Below are 17748 nucleotides of genomic sequence, written 5' to 3'. Positions count from 1 at the left end.
ATATGTGTCATGGTGGTTTGCTGTACTCATCAACCCATCATCTAGGTTTTAAGCCCCGCATGCATTATTAGGTATTTGTCCTAATGCTCTCCCTCCCTTTCCCCACCAACCCACCTACAGGCCCTGGTGTGTGCGTTCCCCTCCTTGTGTCCATGTGTTTTCATTGTTCAACTCCCACTTATGAGTGAGAACAAATACTTTTGTTTTTTAAACTGGGAGATCATAGAACCAAAAGAGAAATTTATCTTTCTTTTCTCTACTTTTATCATTCTTCAGCTTACAGGCCTAAAGTGAAGTTTGTCTGGAGGAGGAATGGGAGAGGGGCTTTGCTTCCTATCTCTTTTACCTCACTTCTCTCAATGGGTCATCAGTCAATTATTTTGGATGGGTTAGATAATGCAAGTATAAAATAATAACAGGTATTCCATAAATTTTTACACATTGTCTCATTTAATACAGCAATTCTATGGAGACAGTATTATCAAGTTTCATAACTTATCCAAGGAGTGTTCAGAAATAACAGAGTAAAGTTTTACAGCAGAAGTAGAGATGCAGTTCACACACAACGGCATGAGCCAGTAAAATGAGACAAATTAGCTGAGTGTGGCCCCAACTGGGCCCAGAGGTGAATGTGGCCCGGGCAACTCAGTTTTATCAGGAAGGTGAATATATAATACAAGATCCTTTATGGGCCAGAAACTGTTATCCTTCCTGGTGAATGAAGCCTTCCCGGATCCCCCAGTTCGGATTTGGCTGCTCTTTCTTACATCTGCATACCTTCAATCATTAGGCCATTCCCACACGATGGTTATGTAGGTACATTTCAGTATTTCCAAGTAGATTACATGCTTCCTGAAGGCTGGTACTACCTTTTATGCCTGTTTGTGTGCCTTAAGTGCCTAGCACAGTGCTTGTTATATAGTAGTTCTTAGTAAACATTACTGAACTTAATTGAATTAACTGATTCAAATTAAATTGAATTAATTTGAGTCATTATTTTCTTGCACTGGCCTATCAGTTTACAGTCTTTTCTAACTGACTACAGAAAACAGACTTCATGTTGTAGTTTTGTTTTGGTGTTGATGCGTGGGTTTTAAATAGTTTTCCCTAGAACTTGTCTCTTCTTATGACCTATGAAAGAAAAAAGCTGAAATCCATGAAAATTGGCAATCTTCATTACAAAGATACAGAAACGCTCTTTGAAATCAAATTGGAATATCTTTGAAAAATAGAAAGATCGAGCGGCAAGAATTAATGAAGCTTATCAGCTGAGTCTGTTTACAACTCTGATGCTTTATACTTAGAAATCATTACTTTAATATGATATGACAGACCTTGGTAAGCTCCCATATTACATATCAATGAAAAATACATGTTAGAAGAGAAACATGTGAAATCAGATCTGCTATCATTTAAAAATTTTTAAAGAAGAAAAAAGAAAGGTAAAAAAAAGAAAAACAAAACAAAACAAAAAACAACCAAAAAACTTTTAACCAGGCACAATGGCTTATGCCTGTAAGCACTTTGGGAGGCTGAGGCAGGTGGATCACCTGAAGTCAGGAGTATGAGACGAGCCTGGCCAACATGGTGAAACCCTGTTTCTACTAAAAATACAAAAATTAGCTGGGCATGGTGGCACACATCTGCAGTTCCAGCTACTCGGGAGGCTGAGACAGGAGAATTGCTTGAACTAGGGAGGCGGAGGTTGCAGTGAGACGAGATTGCACCACTGCACTACAGCCTGGGTGACAGAGCAAGACTCCATCTCCAAAACAAAAAAAAAAAAAAAGAAAAGAAAAGGAAAAAAAAAACCACCCAAACAAAAAACCTTTACACTATCAAGAGGCAAGCTGAACTTAGTTTCTGTTCTGAGTCATGCCAGCGAGGCAATCCAACACAACAAACCGCAAAGCTTTGGAAAATGTAATGCTCATTTATAACATTCTGATAAGAAGGAATGAAGGGCATAGTACAGCTTGGCATGATTCAATGTCATTACTGGCACAAGTAAAAGGTGTAGAGCCAGCCAACGTGTTGAAGGAGGAGAAGATATTAACTCTTAACACTGAAATGAACTTTCAACTACAGTCAACCTATTGGAAGTGAGCAGGTGATAGCACTTATTTTTATGAAGTTATTTGAGACTTTCAAATAATTGCTATATGAGAACAAAATTTTACTGTTAAGGGAATCATTTTTAACTGATTTGACTACAGATAAAGGTTTGCTATAATTTGTATTGTTAGCATAATGTGTCATCATTATCAGGTCAAACCTCTCAGGGGGTCCATTTCTTCCCTAGAAGTGAGAGAATATCCTGGTATTTAAGCAGAGAATGACGTAGCAACCACATCCTAAGAATAAATGACAGTTTCTGTAAAGTCTTGAGCTACCTGCAGAAAGTAGCTCTTTAGCAAGGCACAAGATAACAAGATTCAGACTTAGTTGGTGTAATTAAACACTACTTTTCAATTATTGTGTAGAATATGGTTCTGTCTTGGAAGCGGACATTTTTTTATTTTTTTTTCTCAATTTAAGAATAAAATCAGGCCTTGCTGAGGACACATATGAAGTATATTCTCTCTTTAATCTTTGCACTCAAGTACACTATACTTCTTATTGTACCTACTGAGGCTTAAATGCTGCTGTCACCAGGATATGAGGGCATATATTCACCACATATTAACAATAGGAGCCAGACTAACTTGGAGAAATTAGCTAAAAGGTTAGAGACCCCCTTGTATTCATTTTAGTGTGGTTACTGAAGGCTTTAAAATTTGCTACAGCCTAGCCTGGACAACAGAGTGAGACTCCATCTCAAAAAAAAAAAAAAAAAAAAAACAACTTGCTACAGCCTGAGATACTTAGGTTTAATGTTTGGAAATGTAGTTTAAGGACTTGAATAAGTAGTTGTAGGTAGCTCAGGATCTTTGAAATACTGACTGATCCTGCCTGCACTGAGGAAGAGGAGAGCTCCCCATTATATGGGGCTTAATTGTCATCTTAAGATCAAAGGTCGTATTGGATCCTGGATCTTAGAATGACCAATCCTGGATCTTCAGATGATCCAATATGACCTGGATCTGAAGATGACAATTAAGCTCATGTTGTCCAAGGTCTCTTTCTTTTCACTCTTTTCCAGTTATTTCCTAATTTGTATATGCACCACAGAGCAGCATTAAAAGACAGAACATTGAGAATTTAGTCTTATCCTTCAGTTGTTATTCATTCATTCAACAACTATTTATCAGACCCTTTCTAGGCTCTAAGTACTTTTTAAAATCCATCTATTTGAACATATTCCATGTGCACTGTTCCAAGTACTAGCATTACAAACAGACATCAAAATTGCTCCTTGTGTGGGAGAAGACAGTTGCAGGGAATGCTTCCCAGTGAGGTGAGTTGGAATTTCCCATGAGGACAAATTGAGTTGTGGGAGGAAGAAAAATCCAGGAAAAGAGAGCCTGAGGAAAGGTCAGGGGGCTTGAATGGACACGATGCATCAGCAAGACATCAATTGGGGCCATGACAGTACATTTATGGATACTCTTCAGGCCTACTTTAAAAACTTGCTTTGTTACTGATGTTCAATAATTTCAATGATTTCTGTTGGTTGTCACTATAAACGAGTTGGAGTCATTTAAAGATGTATCATTAATACAAATGTATACAGTCGAGCAGTTTAAGCAAAACGCCAATCTGTTATACGATATGCTATTAGAGTCACACAGCTTCGTGATTAAGCTTCGTGGTAATGCATGCCAAGGCATTTTTCTCATTACACTCTGAATAATTGATAGTTGACAATATGTGACATTTATTGAGCATCAGCAATGTGCTAGCTCGCTTACAGAGCACAGAACTATCAGGGGACCTTGCCCAATTGGCTCACTATCAAAACACAGTCTGTCATTTCCTAAGTCTTCCATGCTTCACTAAACTAAAAGAAAAAGGAAAAAAAAAAGCATTTCTGGAGATTCACTGCAGAAGTGAAAAAGGCCAGATTTTTTCTGCAGGTAGCACTGTGGACATTAGTATTAGTTCCATAGGGATTCAATCTGTTCCCATGGTTCTGGTAATCACAGAAGATAAACTTGATAATCTAGCATAGATTAGGGTAAAGGTTGTTCTAGGATTTTATGATGCTTTTTCTGCTGCAGCCTGTAATTGAGCCCTCACTAGTGTGACTTTTTCAGGGTCAAAACTAAGTACATGTGTTTCAGTCTAGTGCATATAAAACCAACAGTTGGATTCACCAGGGAAAGGCTTAGCTTTGAAGGATTTAAAGGATTCCTTGAAATTCCTGGGTCCTTGAGGAAAAAATAATAGACTTAAGATACTGCAAAGGGATAGGGAGGAAGGTTATGGGAATTAAATGCCATGAGTTGGTAGGGGAATAGAAGAGAGAAAACAGAATTCTGAGTCCTGGCTTGGAAGGTGCAAGAGGCTAGAAGGAGATCATGAGGGATGTCACAGTGGATGAAAAAGAATAGTAGAAATTACTTCTCATGCATGATTGTTGGGTAGCTTTATTAGTTTTCTAGGGCTGCCGTAACAAAATGCTACAGCCTGGGTGGCTTAAGTAATGGAAATTTATTTCTCACAGTTCTAGAGATTGGAAGTCCAAGAAAGTGTTGGCAGTTTGAATTCCTCCAAAGTCTCCTTTTTGGATCTTTTCCGGCCACTCTCTTGCTGCCTCTTCACATGGTCATCCTTCTGTGCACACTCGTATCTCTGGTGTCTGTGCCCTAATCTCCTTTTCTTAGAAAGACGCGAGTCAGATTGGATTAGTGCCCATCCCAACAACCTTGTTTTTAATTAATTACCTCAGTAAAAGCCTTATCCCCAAATATAGTCACAATCTGAGGTACTGAGGGTTAGGGCTTTAACATATGAATTTGAGGGGAGGCAACACAATTCAGTCCATAACAGTAGCAAAGACAAAACCCTTCAAATGTGGGCAGTTTTGTTATTAACAACTTCTGGTTTTCCATAAAGAGAAAGACTTCTTTTTTTTTTTTTCTGAGACGAGTCTCAGCTTTGTTGCCCAGGCTGGAATGAAATGATGCAATCTCAGCTCACCTGGGTTCAAGCGATTCTCCTGCCTCAGCCTCCTGAGTAGCTGGCATTACAGGCGCACACCATCATGCCTGGCTAAGTTTTGTAGAGATGGGGTTTCACCATGTTGGCCATGCTGGTCTTGAACCCCTGACCTCATGTGATCCACCCGCCTCGGCCTCCCAAAGTGCTGGGATTACAGGTGTGAGCCACCGTGCCCAGACTAAAAAGGAGTTTTTGGAGAGAATATCAGAAGGAACAGCCCCAGTAGAACGGGTCCACTGATGAACTGTTTTTTCTTTCCTTTCCTTCTTGAATAGAAGAGAGGTTTGAGAAAGACAAGAAACGCTATTCTACAATCTTCGCTCTCCATCTCCCAATTCCATTTCCTTCCTAGTAATTCAAAATTGTGAAATTATTTGTATTTCTGGGCCAGCATGTTAAAGCTAATGTGAAATTTTAGTTCTCACTCCCACTGAGGTCACCCAACAGGTTGATGGGTTAATTTCTTTTTCATGGAAAGAAGATGTACCAGAGAAGATGGAAATGGGCAAGAGTGAGTTGGGGAGCTTGCCAGGGGCTTCCTATACCCACGGCAGGCCTTGGTTCCATTTTTTGGAGGTTCCTCAGGTAGAATTAATGACTTTCTCATGATTCTTAAATCCAGATTATTTAATTTATCCTGGTCATGTAATGGGCATTAAATGAATTATCATAATCATTTTTCTTTGTTATCAATTATAATATATGTTTCTCAAGCAAGCCTGAGAATATTATCCTTTGGAACTAGAAAATCAAATTTAGTGCATGTTCCAAGGATCTCAAAACTATGATTATCCCCATACCAAAGGTTCCTAGGAGGAATTTTGTAGAAATTCCACTTTTAATAGAGGTATAATGATTACAGAGTCTGGCCTTTTTGATGTTGCAGTTTTGGTAGGATGCTGTATTCTCCACTGTTACCATCAGCTTTTCTTCTCAACAGTAGTAAGCCCATATGGTTTGGCTGTGTCCTCACCCAAATCTCATCTTGAATTATAGCTCCCATAATCCCCACCTGTCATGGGAGGGGCTTGGTGACAGGTAACTGAATCACGGGGGTGGGTTTTTCTCAGGTTGCTCTCATGATAGGAAATAAGTTTCATGAAATCTGATGGTTTTATAAAAGGCAGCTCCCCTGAACATGCTCTCTCTTTCCTGCTGCCATATAAGATGTGCCTTTGCTCCCCCTTGGCCTCCTGCCATGATTGTGAGGTCTCCCCAACCATGTGGAACTGTGAGTCCATTAAATCTCTTTCCTTTATAAATTACCCAATCTTGGGTATTTCTTCATAGCAGTATAAGAACGGACTAATACCTAAGCCTTTGGTTATTCTAGATGAGAACTATGATGCTATAAAGACAAGAGCTTTGGGTGAAGAGTATAGACACGGAAAAGAAAAGGAAAATGAGAGAAAGGAAAAGAAACCACAAACCTAGAAAGAATAAACAACATTAGCATCCAATCTAAGATAATTAAACAAAAATATTTCATGATCTGATTGAGATACAGATATAAAGATGAGACCATGGCAGAGGTTGGGGTATGTCTGTGCACCAGAGGCAGGTGAAAGACACAAGAGGGTGTAGGTATATGATCAACTATATACAATTTTGTCATACACCTAGCTGTCTTGAATAAAGTTTTCAATGTTTCAGTTGATAAAATAAATAATAATATAAAATAAAATAATAAATATAAAATAAAAAATACATCTAAATCTAATGAGCCCAGTCCCATGAACTCCTTGGCATATGGCATACATCTTTCTGGGAGAAAATTTTGCTAGTGGGAAATTAATTATAATAAATATTCATTATCTCTGGTATTTTTGAAGACTTTTATCTGTAAGGGTTGGATGTATGGAAAAAGAAAATATCACTTTTGGAGTGGTTGCTTTTAGAGTGATGATATCCACTCAAACTATCACTCTTCATTAGTGAAAGGCTACCTAGAGACGGGGGCCCCCTTAGAAGATGAGGTGATTTGCTTTGGCAGGGAGTGACATTCTGAATAGAGACAACCCAATCTACTAGTTTGATGGTAACTGATTATAGGGTAGAGAGTGCTTCTTCCAGGAGTAGGGGAGGGACTAGTGGGTGATTTCAAGAGAAATAGATACTCCCATGCTCCCCCCACCAAAAAAAAAGAGAGACTGAAAGACGCTTGTTACAGAGAATGATGCAAAGGCAGGAAGCCACTGTGGAAGGGAGTCAGACTCAGAACAAACAACTCACTCTCCCTCCCAACCTCTCCACACAAAAAGGTGTGGAATTTGGAAGCCTGAGAGATGTCATGGACTTTCAGTCTCCATATACACGGCATATCAAAGCCTGTTGGCATTTGTTATTGATTCAATGTTTTCCAATGGCATTTCACATTATCAGTCAGAAGACCCATGAAGATGCTCCATCATTAACCTTCACACCAGGATAAAGTCTAAGAATTAGTCCCCTTATCTGGACAGGAATTCAGTCCCCATTCAAGCTAGGAATATCCAGCAAATGCCTCTCAGCCAGAAGAGCAGGATAATATCAGTGTTTCACAATTTGGAACCTTGAAACTAGTACTTTTACAATCAGCCAGCATTCAGCAATTCTCCTCCACCACACCCTATTATTTTGTCCCAGGGGTGTCTGTACAATGAAAGGTATTGTGCCTTGTTAAAGAAATTTCAGGCTACAAATAAAGAGATGGTGGAGTACTGGACTGGTGGTAGAGGGTCCCTGACATTACATTCTAGGCTTATTTCTTTTACAGGTTGGACTTTTTTGTATTATTACTTTATGGTCATATAATTATTATGGTGAAACAAAAACAATGAACATCCAACAATAAAATAAACAAATAAAACAAAAAATGATTCTAAAAGTGTGCAGTTTTGGTCAAACACAAATGGTGTGCCTATTCTAAAATGCTTTTATTTTATATGCTCTAACAACTGTGAAAGTTGTTAGAATTAAAATAGTCACTAGTGTTAAAACAAAAACAAAAAACCCTGACAAAATTGCTGGGGAAGGCCAGGCAGAGAGGGTTCTCATGCTTGTATGTCTGATAACAAAATTATCATAGAAGACTTCACAAAAATCACAACCTTGCATAAAGGCCATCGTGACCTTGCACAAAAAATACTTCTGCAGGAACATCCGCCCAGCAACTGCTCATCTAACCTTGGATGGGAATCACCTTTGCGTTGTCGATCTTTGTAGCCAAGGATAATTATTTCAAAACAGTTATGTTATCCTTTTCATTTTCTCTTTAAAAAATCTTTGACTGCCTTTACCTCCCTGAATATGCACATAGTTTACTAGGCATGCATATTCCTATTGCAATGCTCTATTCCCTAATAGATATCTTTTCCTTTCTGTTATTTAGGATGACACGATTTTTTTTTTTTTGAGATGAAGTCTCGTTCTGTCACCCAGGGTGGAGTGCAACGGCACAATCTCGGCTCACTGCAACCTCTGCCTCCTAGGTTCAAGCGATTCTCCTGCCTTGGCCTCCCAAATAGCTGGACTACAGGCACGTCCCACCACGCCCGGCTAATTTTTGTATTTTTAGTAGAGACAGGGTTTCACCATGTTGACCAGGCTGGTCTTGAACTCCTGACCTTGTGATCCACCCACCTCAACCTCCCAAAGTGCTGGGATTACAGGTGTGAGCCACCATGCCCAGCTGACACATTTTAAAGCTTACTTCAAATGACAGAAGTCTGGCAATTTGATGTGGGAGGGATACAACATTAGTAAAAGAAAAATCAGATAGTCAACAAATTGTCAATTAGAAACAAAAAGTTTTGAGTGTCTAAAATATACCAGGCATTTTCTGCATGTTGTTGCAGTATGATATGAGAGGAAGATAATATAATGATGGGTAAGTGAGTTCCTCAGACTGACATTTGTCTATTGGAGAAAATACAAGACAATTTGATTCACTTCAAAGGTCTGCAATTTGAGTTAGATAAGAAATTTTAAGAGGCAGTTCTTTTTGCAACAGCAGGAAAAGTGTGCTTACCTCTTCCTTTGAATTACCAGTGATTCATTGCATGTCTGTAAGTGCTGTGATCAAAGGTCAAGGTACAAGTCTTCCTTACATGTGTGAGGTTTTTTTCCACCTTTGAACTTCTTAAAAGGCTTTTATTACATAGTGCCCCAAAGATCAATGGGTCTTGTTTTATCACTTTACATTCTAATAATGCACCAAAGTTGGCTATTTGCGAGGGTTTTTTTTCAAAAGGTTTTGCTGAAAGAAGATAAAATAAGTTTGAGAGGAATTTGTATGTGCTATTTTCCCTTCATTTTCCATGGACAAATCCCAGCAAATAAAATTATAGAAAACCCTGTCTTGTCTTTTCAGATTGAGACTGGTGCATAATTCTTGGAAGTCAACTGAGTTGACAGCTTCAATTCAGAAATTGGACAATAGCATCTAAATGGGGGTTCTGTGCAGAAAATTTCTTTATACATTTTTTTGGTCAGTCTTAAAAGGTATTAAGTAATATCTATAGACTTTGCATGTCCCCTTCTGTTTACCTATGTGTGTTTCTCTCCATCCTGGTATTTTTAACTGGCTCCTTTCATCCCCATGAGCTGGCTCCTCAGCCTCTGATTTTAGAGGCACACAAGTTTCACGAACTTCACCAGTTATTTTCCAAAACAAAAAAGTGCATTTTATTGAAAAAATGACAACCTGTTGTTAGCTAATTCCATTAAAGATAGGAAAACCATATATTTATTTAAACTTCATTGACAATTTTCCTCTACTTCGATATGCTCTTTGGTGCTAAATCCTACTTTGACAAAAATGAACTCATTTTCTTCCACCTCACAACCTGGTAATTTTTTGTGACTTGCCCAGTACTATCAACAACAATGCCATCTGCCCAGGATTTAAGACTTAAAAGCATGAACTGACTTTTGGCCCCTATTTCTTTTCTGCTTTTTTCAGATACCAGAAGAAGTAAATTAAGCCACCGAAAGATATTTTCTCCATGCATTTCCTATCTGTTGATCCCATTTAGAAAAGCCTGCTCCTAAGTTTTCCTAATCAAGACCTTACATTCACACCACTCTAGTTCTTATCTCCATTATCTCTTCTTCACTTCATGTCTTTTAGGGATGACCTTTCCAGCTAAATAAGTTATCAGGGCATCCAATTCACTTTTTCTTTGTTTAATATCAAGATTCTCCTCAGCTCAAGAGTTCTGTTTCTTGTTTTCTATTGTAACACTCTTCCAACTGGCTTTTCTGCTTCCAGTCTTGAACTCCTCCAGTCTAGTCTCCACATGCACCCAGAATGATCCTTATGAGGCCTAAATTTATTCATAGTACTCCACTGCTGGAGGCTTGGGTCTGGTTTCCCACTCATTTCAGGATACATTTCAAATGTTTCTGCATGGCATTCAGGGCTCACCATGATCTGAGTTCCGCTTCCTTTCAAGTTCCATCTAAACTTCCATTTCCTCCTCTCCTGCCCCACTTTGCACAAAACACTCCAGACATAATGAGCTACTTACCGAATGCCCAGGCAACTTCATACTTTTTCTTTTTTAAACTGGGCAGTCTACCTAGAATGCCAATCCCGATTCTTTTTCCTGGCAAATGTAAATTCATCTTTCAAGGCATTGTTCAAATTTCATTGCTTCTTTGAGATCTTTCCTAACCCGCCTCCCTCCTTGGAGACCAGCCTTCTCTCAGAGAACCTCTAAGACCTTATTGCTCTAATTGATGCCTTAAAAGTCTATCAATGCAGTAGAAATTCCCTCTGTCTCTGTGTATTTTCTCTTCAGTCTGTCTTGTTAGAGAGGTTGAAAAACTAGAAACTACATTTAGATGTTTTAGCAACCAAGGATCTGGTTGTGAAAAAGGGTTCTACCAACTAGACTATGTTCTAGAAATCAGAAGTCAGATGCTTTTCTTCCTCTCTTTCTCTCTCTGTCTCTCTGTCTCTCTCTCTCTCTTTTTCAATACGTTGCTGCTAGCATGCAGAACATGGGATGTGAGTGTTTAGAGGCAATGGCCAGGCTCAGCATTCTACCATCTGGAAGCCATCCCCATAGGTAACTGGAGACAACAAAGCTGTGGCATCAGCAGATGCTGCCCTGTGCTCTGCAGCTTTATGACGTTTGCCTGAATTCAATTGTCCAGTGTTGAGCCCCTGATTTTGGCCCTTCTATTCCTCCCAGAAGTTTTATAAATATCCATTTCCCTGTATTATATTTCGTTGTGCTTGAAGTACCTGGAATGGTTTCTGTTTCCTAGATTGAAACCTGATACATTTGCCTCTATTAAACTATAACTTTTTTGAATGCAAGAATAGGTGCTTTTCTTTTTTACTTTCTTGGGATGACCACAGAGCTGGGTTTCACCAAATAAATGGTTGATTCACTAGATGAGCCAGTAATGACCCAAATGATGTATCACAGTAAACATAAACCTGTTTACTGACATGCAAACCCCTGACACACAAACCCTCTTTCAGTGCTCTCCTTCTTTACCTGGCCAAACTTGTCCATTCCTGTGCTGCAGTCTAGCGATTCCAGTTATTATATTCCATACACGTATGTCGTGCCCCTTCCTCTGTCTTTTTGTTCCAATGGCTGCTCCCGTCTGCAGTGTCTTCCTTCCTTTCTGCCAATTCACATTTACTACGTCTGTCAAGAAAAAACATAAATATCACTCTTTAAAATAAATATTCTTTTGCTGATGCCCAACGATGAAAAGAATGTTTACTTCTGGTGCTTTCTGGCATTATGCTTTGCTACTCCATACCAGTTAAAATAATTTTGGCTCCACGTAGAAGAAAAGCCAACTCTAATTACTTAAACAAATAAGGATTAAATTTCAGTTGTGTTTCATAACAAAAAATCTGGAGGTGAGAGATCGCTGAGTTTTGGTTTAGTAATTCAAGAATGTTTGTAGCGGCTTCAAGTAATTTTCTTGACTTTTTCCTCATGGATGCAAATGACACCCAAAGATCCAGGTATTGTTCTTGTATTCAAGGCAGACACATAGGAGGAGGGAGACAGAGCCAGGCCTGCCTGTGCCTTTTAATAGGAAAGCAAAAGCCTTTCTAGAAACCACTTAGCATACTTGTACATCTATTTTATTTCTGAAGACTGGGTCAGATGGTCATTTCTCACTACAGAAGAGTACAGGAAAGCAAGCTTTCAGCTGTGAGATGGAAATAAGACAGTTGGAAATGGCTATTGGGTTACCTAAACCAAAATGACTACCCTATTTTCTCAATCTTCTACTACCATCACTATTATTTGGGCAAATTCAAGGCCTCATATCTTTCTACAATCTTCAGACATGCTTACCACTGTGCTGCAAACCTGGGCATAAAGATTTCCAGTAATATAAATAACTTAGATTAATGCAATGAAAACTCTAGCCATTGTCTAACATGGAGTAGACTGAGAGAGACAAAAACACACTAATCAGATTGTCTCACATGAATGCAATAAGTAAGAAGGGTGTCTTAGTTCACTTTATGTTGCTAATAACAGAATATCTAAAACTGAGTAATTTGTAAAGAAAATAAAATTTATTTATAAATTTATTTATAACTTGTGAACCTTATAGAGGTTCACAAGTTCAAAGTCAAGGGGCCATATATTGTAGGGGCCTTCTTACTGGTGGAAACTCTTTGCAGAGTCCCCAGGTGGCCCAGGACATCACATAATGAGAGGGCTGAGTGTGCTAGTTCAGGTCCCCCTTCCTCTTCTCATAAAGCCACCAGTCCCACTCACGTGATAACCCATTAATCTATGAATGAATTAATCCATTCATGAGGGCAGAGCTCTCATGACCCAGTCACCTCTTAAATGTCCTACCTCTCAAAACTGCCATACTGGGGATTAAATTTTGACATGAGTTTTGGAGGAGACAAATATTCAAGCCATAGCAAAGAGTGTGACTTGTTTTCAGATGTATTTTCCTATTGCCAATTGAGGGTCCTTGGCCTCTTTTAATATCATCAATTTAATAACATTTCTTTTTGTGTTTATTATAGTATGCCAATGTCACTTCTAAATTCTAGTTCTTAAGAAACGGCCAACCATTGTGGATGGTCGGTAGGTTCAAACATCAGTTTTTCATGCTTATAAAATCTGTCTTGAGTTCAACATGTTTGTGAAGAGCAATGAAATGCTGGTTCACATAACAGCTGTTTAAATGAGAGGGAAAGTATAGTTTGAAAGATTTGAGCCATTATTTGTGACTACAGTATGAATTTTACAAACCTGAAATGCTAAGTTAGGAAGAGTTGAAGAGTCTTTTCTCCCAAACAGGCTTTCCTTAAAATCAGTACTAACCATAAGATGATCAAATGGCATTCTCATTTTAAATTTCCCCTTCCTGCCATTCCCCCAGTATTTTTTACCATGAAATAATGTTAACATGAATCTTGAGGCAGGGTTGAGGGATATGGCTGAAATAAGCAATCACAGAAGTACTCTTATGGAGAAACGAGGTTTGCCTTTATGATGGCAGAGTGGCTAAACAGTGTTGAAATGGGGAGGTGGGGAAAGGCTTTTGGTGGATTCTGTGCAGTGACTTTCAGGCCTCTTTTTAAGCACAATCTAATGGATTCTCTCTGTCCCTGTCATCCAGGCTAACCAGTACTGTCTGGTGCTTTGGGGCTGGCCACTTACCGTAGGAAGTCTCTGCTCAGATTATTAGAAGGAGTGCTTCTGCAATAATCACACCCTTCCCTCTGATAAAAATTAGATATTACAGCCTTTACTAATTATAGGCTGGTGGCTCTGGTGCCCTTCCGATGGTAAATTGCTTTGAGATAGCAGCTGGAAATTGGGTAGTAAAATAAATCCAGAAGAGGCTTGTCAAGCTTTTCTTGTCCATAAAATAAAAATAAAGTATCATATTTGTGAAGTTCTATAGAAGGAAAAATTGGAAAGATAGCTCAAGTTGCTTAGTAAAGAGAATTTTGCTGTCAAAACATCGCCACATCAGCCACTGTTAAAACAAAAATGCAATCAGGAAAATTACTTGAAATGTTTATGTTTACTTCCAGTTTTGAAATTAGAACATCATGTTCCTTTGGGTTGCCATTCAAATCTCTCTTCCTCTCCTGATTCCCATAAATGTAGTAGCTGATAAACTCCTCTCTTTGGAAGTAGAATGACTACTCCAAAACTAATTTTTGTTTTTTCTTTTCTGAGAGCTTCACTGCCTGTATGATGCCTGGAAATTACAAACACATCTAGTTCAAGTTCTTTATTTAAAAGATGTTTGTTTCAGACTTTATGACTATCATGTAAAATCTTTGTTGAGTATTATTGAACTACCTTTGTTTCCAAGTCAAAAAACATTGAATCAGTTCGGTTTTGGTGACTTAAGAACTCAGTGCTTTGTGAGTAGAGAAACACCATTTATTTACCCAGCTGTTCTACACATCTGTGCAGTCCTTCCTCATATTTATCTACCCACACCAATCCCGCACCCCTACCTTCTACCTGCCTAGTTCTATCTTTTGGAGCAATATAGAATATCTAAGCACTGAGCCAGGCCAGCAAGTGCAATCGCTGCATGTCAGCTGACAGGTAAAAAAGGTTAGTGATCCATTCAGGTGGGGGCCGCTATTCTCAGCTGGGGACAAGTCTCCATATTAAAGTCCAAATTCTGTTCTGATTGTCTTTAGTCTTCCTTTTGTGTTCTCTCCAGCTTGTCACTTCTGTTTTTCATTTTTTCCTCCAAATAGAAAAAAACATGATCAACCCAAGAAACACAGGAAAGTAAGCACTAGGATTACAGGACAGAGCACCCTTACCTCTGGTTCTATGTAACACAATGGACAAGCAAGAGAACTGCCCATTACCTTCCCCGCACTGTCCTGCTTTGCCGCCCACGTTGTGTAAGTGTGTAATCATTTTGAATCAAATTCTATTCCCAGTTTTGGGCTCCATTTTACCCCTGGGGAGTGACTGAGAGGAGCAGGGTGGGGAACAACCGTCTGAGAAGGTTACATAAACCTCAGCTCCGGGAGAACCTAGCTCAGACGCATCATTCTCAAATTGTGGCTCCAAGATCAGGCAACAACTAATCTCGCGAGACAACTGGGTCGACGGTGCACGGGGAGCTTCGCGGTCCGGCCGCAAGGGGGAGCAAGTGTTTGCTGAGCCCGGCCTCTGCGCGTGGGCGTGGACGTGGGTGTGGGGGCGGGTGCAGGCGAACGGCTGCCGGTCAGGAGTCCCTGTTTTCTTCAGTTGCGTTGGTAGCGTTCGAGGGCATGGACGACAGGTATGCTGCGCTTCGGCGGGCCCAGTTGCATCTGGATTTCATCCACGCCAACTCGTGAGTGCCGAGGTGGGGTCGGGGTCGGGGAGGGTCTCTGCGCCATGAAGAAAGGTTTTGCCGGTTCCGTGAGGAAATACTCAACAAGTGAACTTGATTTATGGATTTATTTATTTATTTGAGCTGTATAGGCTTTTTTAAAACCACGAAAGCGTGATAAAGATATATTCTGGGCCAGGCTGAACCCTTTTGGTACTCTTCAATGAACACCAAGTGGTTGGAAGGCCCCCATTTATCATTTAACACAACTGTTTAATTGTTGGTGGGCAGAACCGTGATTCTACCAATCCTGCCTAACCTTAGTCTGCCTAACGCACTGACAATTTAAACATTAAAGTTGCCCTTCAAACAGAGTAATTTGCATATATTGATTTCGAACTCTGTGGCCTCCTGAGTCTTTTCAAAAATGTAACCTCTCTAAGGATAGGAATCTCACCTTTTAGTTATTTGGTCATTTCTTCTTCTCTGCCGTGCCTGTCTGCCTTTTAGTGCTTCTCAGGTGTCATTTCGAATACTCGGATTGCAGAGAATGACAGAGGTATTTTCTCTCATCTGCCGTTTCCCATACAGCAAATTATAGCAGTTAGTGCTGTTTAATTCACAGTGGTACGTCAGGGTTTTTCTTTTTCTTTCTTTCTTTTTTTTTTTGTTTGGCATCTTTTGGTTATTTGGATTTACTAAATATATGGACTGATATCAGGGATGTACCAAATTTGAAACCACAGAAGTGGAGGTATAAAGAAAGCCAGGGAAGGCCAGCCTTGCTGTGTGGGACGAACTGTATAATTTTAACATAACAGAGTTAAACAGGCAATATTCAGCAGATACTCAGTTTTTATGTCTCCACAGAGAATGATGTCAAGCTGGAAAGGGTGGAACAAAAAGTTAAAAGGTAGCTGAGGTGGAAGACAAATGAAGAAATAATAGTTTTGAGTGAATTTAAGAAAAATGTTCAGTGCGGTGTTGGAAGGACTGTGAATTTTATCTCATAAAAATTCCTCAGCCTCAGTTTTATAAGGATTTTGCGGCTACTGCTTCACAACCTCCATTCCCCCAAACCACCGTGTGGGAGCCACTTCCCCAGTCCCATTTTCAACTAGTGGTGTAATAACTTAACAAGTGACAGCGACATGGAGTAACAACAAAATTAGATACAAATCGAAGACTTCTCAGCTCCTCCAGGTAGTTTGGTTGGTTGGATTTGGAGACAGGGTCTTGCTCTGTGGCCCAGGCTGGGATGCAGTGATATGATCATAGTTCTCTGTAGCCTCAAACACCAGGGCTCAAGTGATCCTCCAGCCTCAGCCTTCTGAGTAGCTGGGACTACAGGCATGCACCACTATGCCCGACTAATTCTTTTTTTTAATTTTTAGTAGATAATGGGGTCTGGCTATGTTGCCCAGGCTGGCCTTGAACTCCTGAGCTCAAGTGATCCTCCCACTTGGGCCTCCCAGAGTGCTGGGATTCCAGGCATGAGCCACTGCGCTCAGCCTAGGTAGATTGTTGTTTGAGACTTCCTTCTGCAAAAGGAGTGATTTTTAAATTTCTCCCTCTACCTCTATGTCCAATCCATCAAGCGCATGCTTTCTCTAAATATGTTTCAAATCATCCATTTCTCTCTGTCTCCACTGCCATTGACTTGAGTCCAAACCACCACCATCCCTTGTCCAGACTACTCCAGACAACCTCTTAACTGGGTTCTTTGCTTTCCATTCTGGCTGCTCGATGGTCCTTTTCCTGGAAAGCTGCCAGAGTGAGCTTTTTAAAATGTAAACCAAATTATGCCCCTCTTCTTAAAACACGACAGTGGTTTCCAGTTGTATGTCAGCCAAGTACAAGTTCTTCTCTGTGACCCAGTCATGCTCTCATCTCAAGCTGTTCTCCCCATTTTACCATAAGCGGAGCTCACTGGTCGTCTTAGCTCTTCTGCTTCGAGGGTGTCTGCATCTCTTGCTCTTGCTAGAAGGTTTCTACCGCACTCTGCAAGGGAGTGAATTCTCTCATCCTTCAGGACTCAGTTTAAATACCTTTTACCAAGAGGTGCTTTCCCTACCACCATGCCCCTCCTCACCAGTTACTCTTACCCATCGCTACTATGAAGGTAGCACCCTGTCAAAATCTGTAATATCATCTTCATAAGTTTTACTTGTGTGTTTTCCATGTACCCCACCAGCTTGAGCTCCAAGACATCCAAGACCCTACCTGTACACGTGGGCAATGGTAGGCAGTCAGCAACAATCTCTCGAATGAGCTAGTGCAGAAACTCCTATGATGTTTTGGTCAGAATTACTGCAGTTGCTTTTCTAAAGGATTGTTTATGTATTGAAGTTTTGT

The 17748-nt window shown here is 39.9% G+C and overlaps 1 protein-coding gene across 2 annotated transcripts in view; it reads left to right on the top strand.

Moving 5' to 3' along the window:
* The first annotated feature begins 15272 nt into the window (after window positions 1-15272).
* Window positions 15273-17748, top strand: part of MORC1 (MORC family CW-type zinc finger 1) — a 188230-nt gene continuing 185754 nt past the window's right edge. The window contains exon 1 of one of the 2 annotated variants that reach the window (XM_010386597.2): window positions 15273-15414. In XM_010386597.2, coding sequence (XP_010384899.1) covers window positions 15350-15414 — 65 coding nt within the window. In that variant the 5' untranslated portion in view covers window positions 15273-15349. The remainder of the gene's footprint in view (window positions 15415-17748) is intronic. The other variant, XM_010386598.1, reaches the window with a different exon arrangement.

The sequence above is a fragment of the Rhinopithecus roxellana genome, chromosome 1, assembly GCF_007565055.1.
Source record: "Rhinopithecus roxellana isolate Shanxi Qingling chromosome 1, ASM756505v1, whole genome shotgun sequence".
In the NCBI taxonomy this organism is placed as follows: domain Eukaryota; kingdom Metazoa; phylum Chordata; class Mammalia; order Primates; family Cercopithecidae; genus Rhinopithecus; species Rhinopithecus roxellana.
This window is presented reverse-complemented; position numbering and strand designations above follow the sequence as displayed.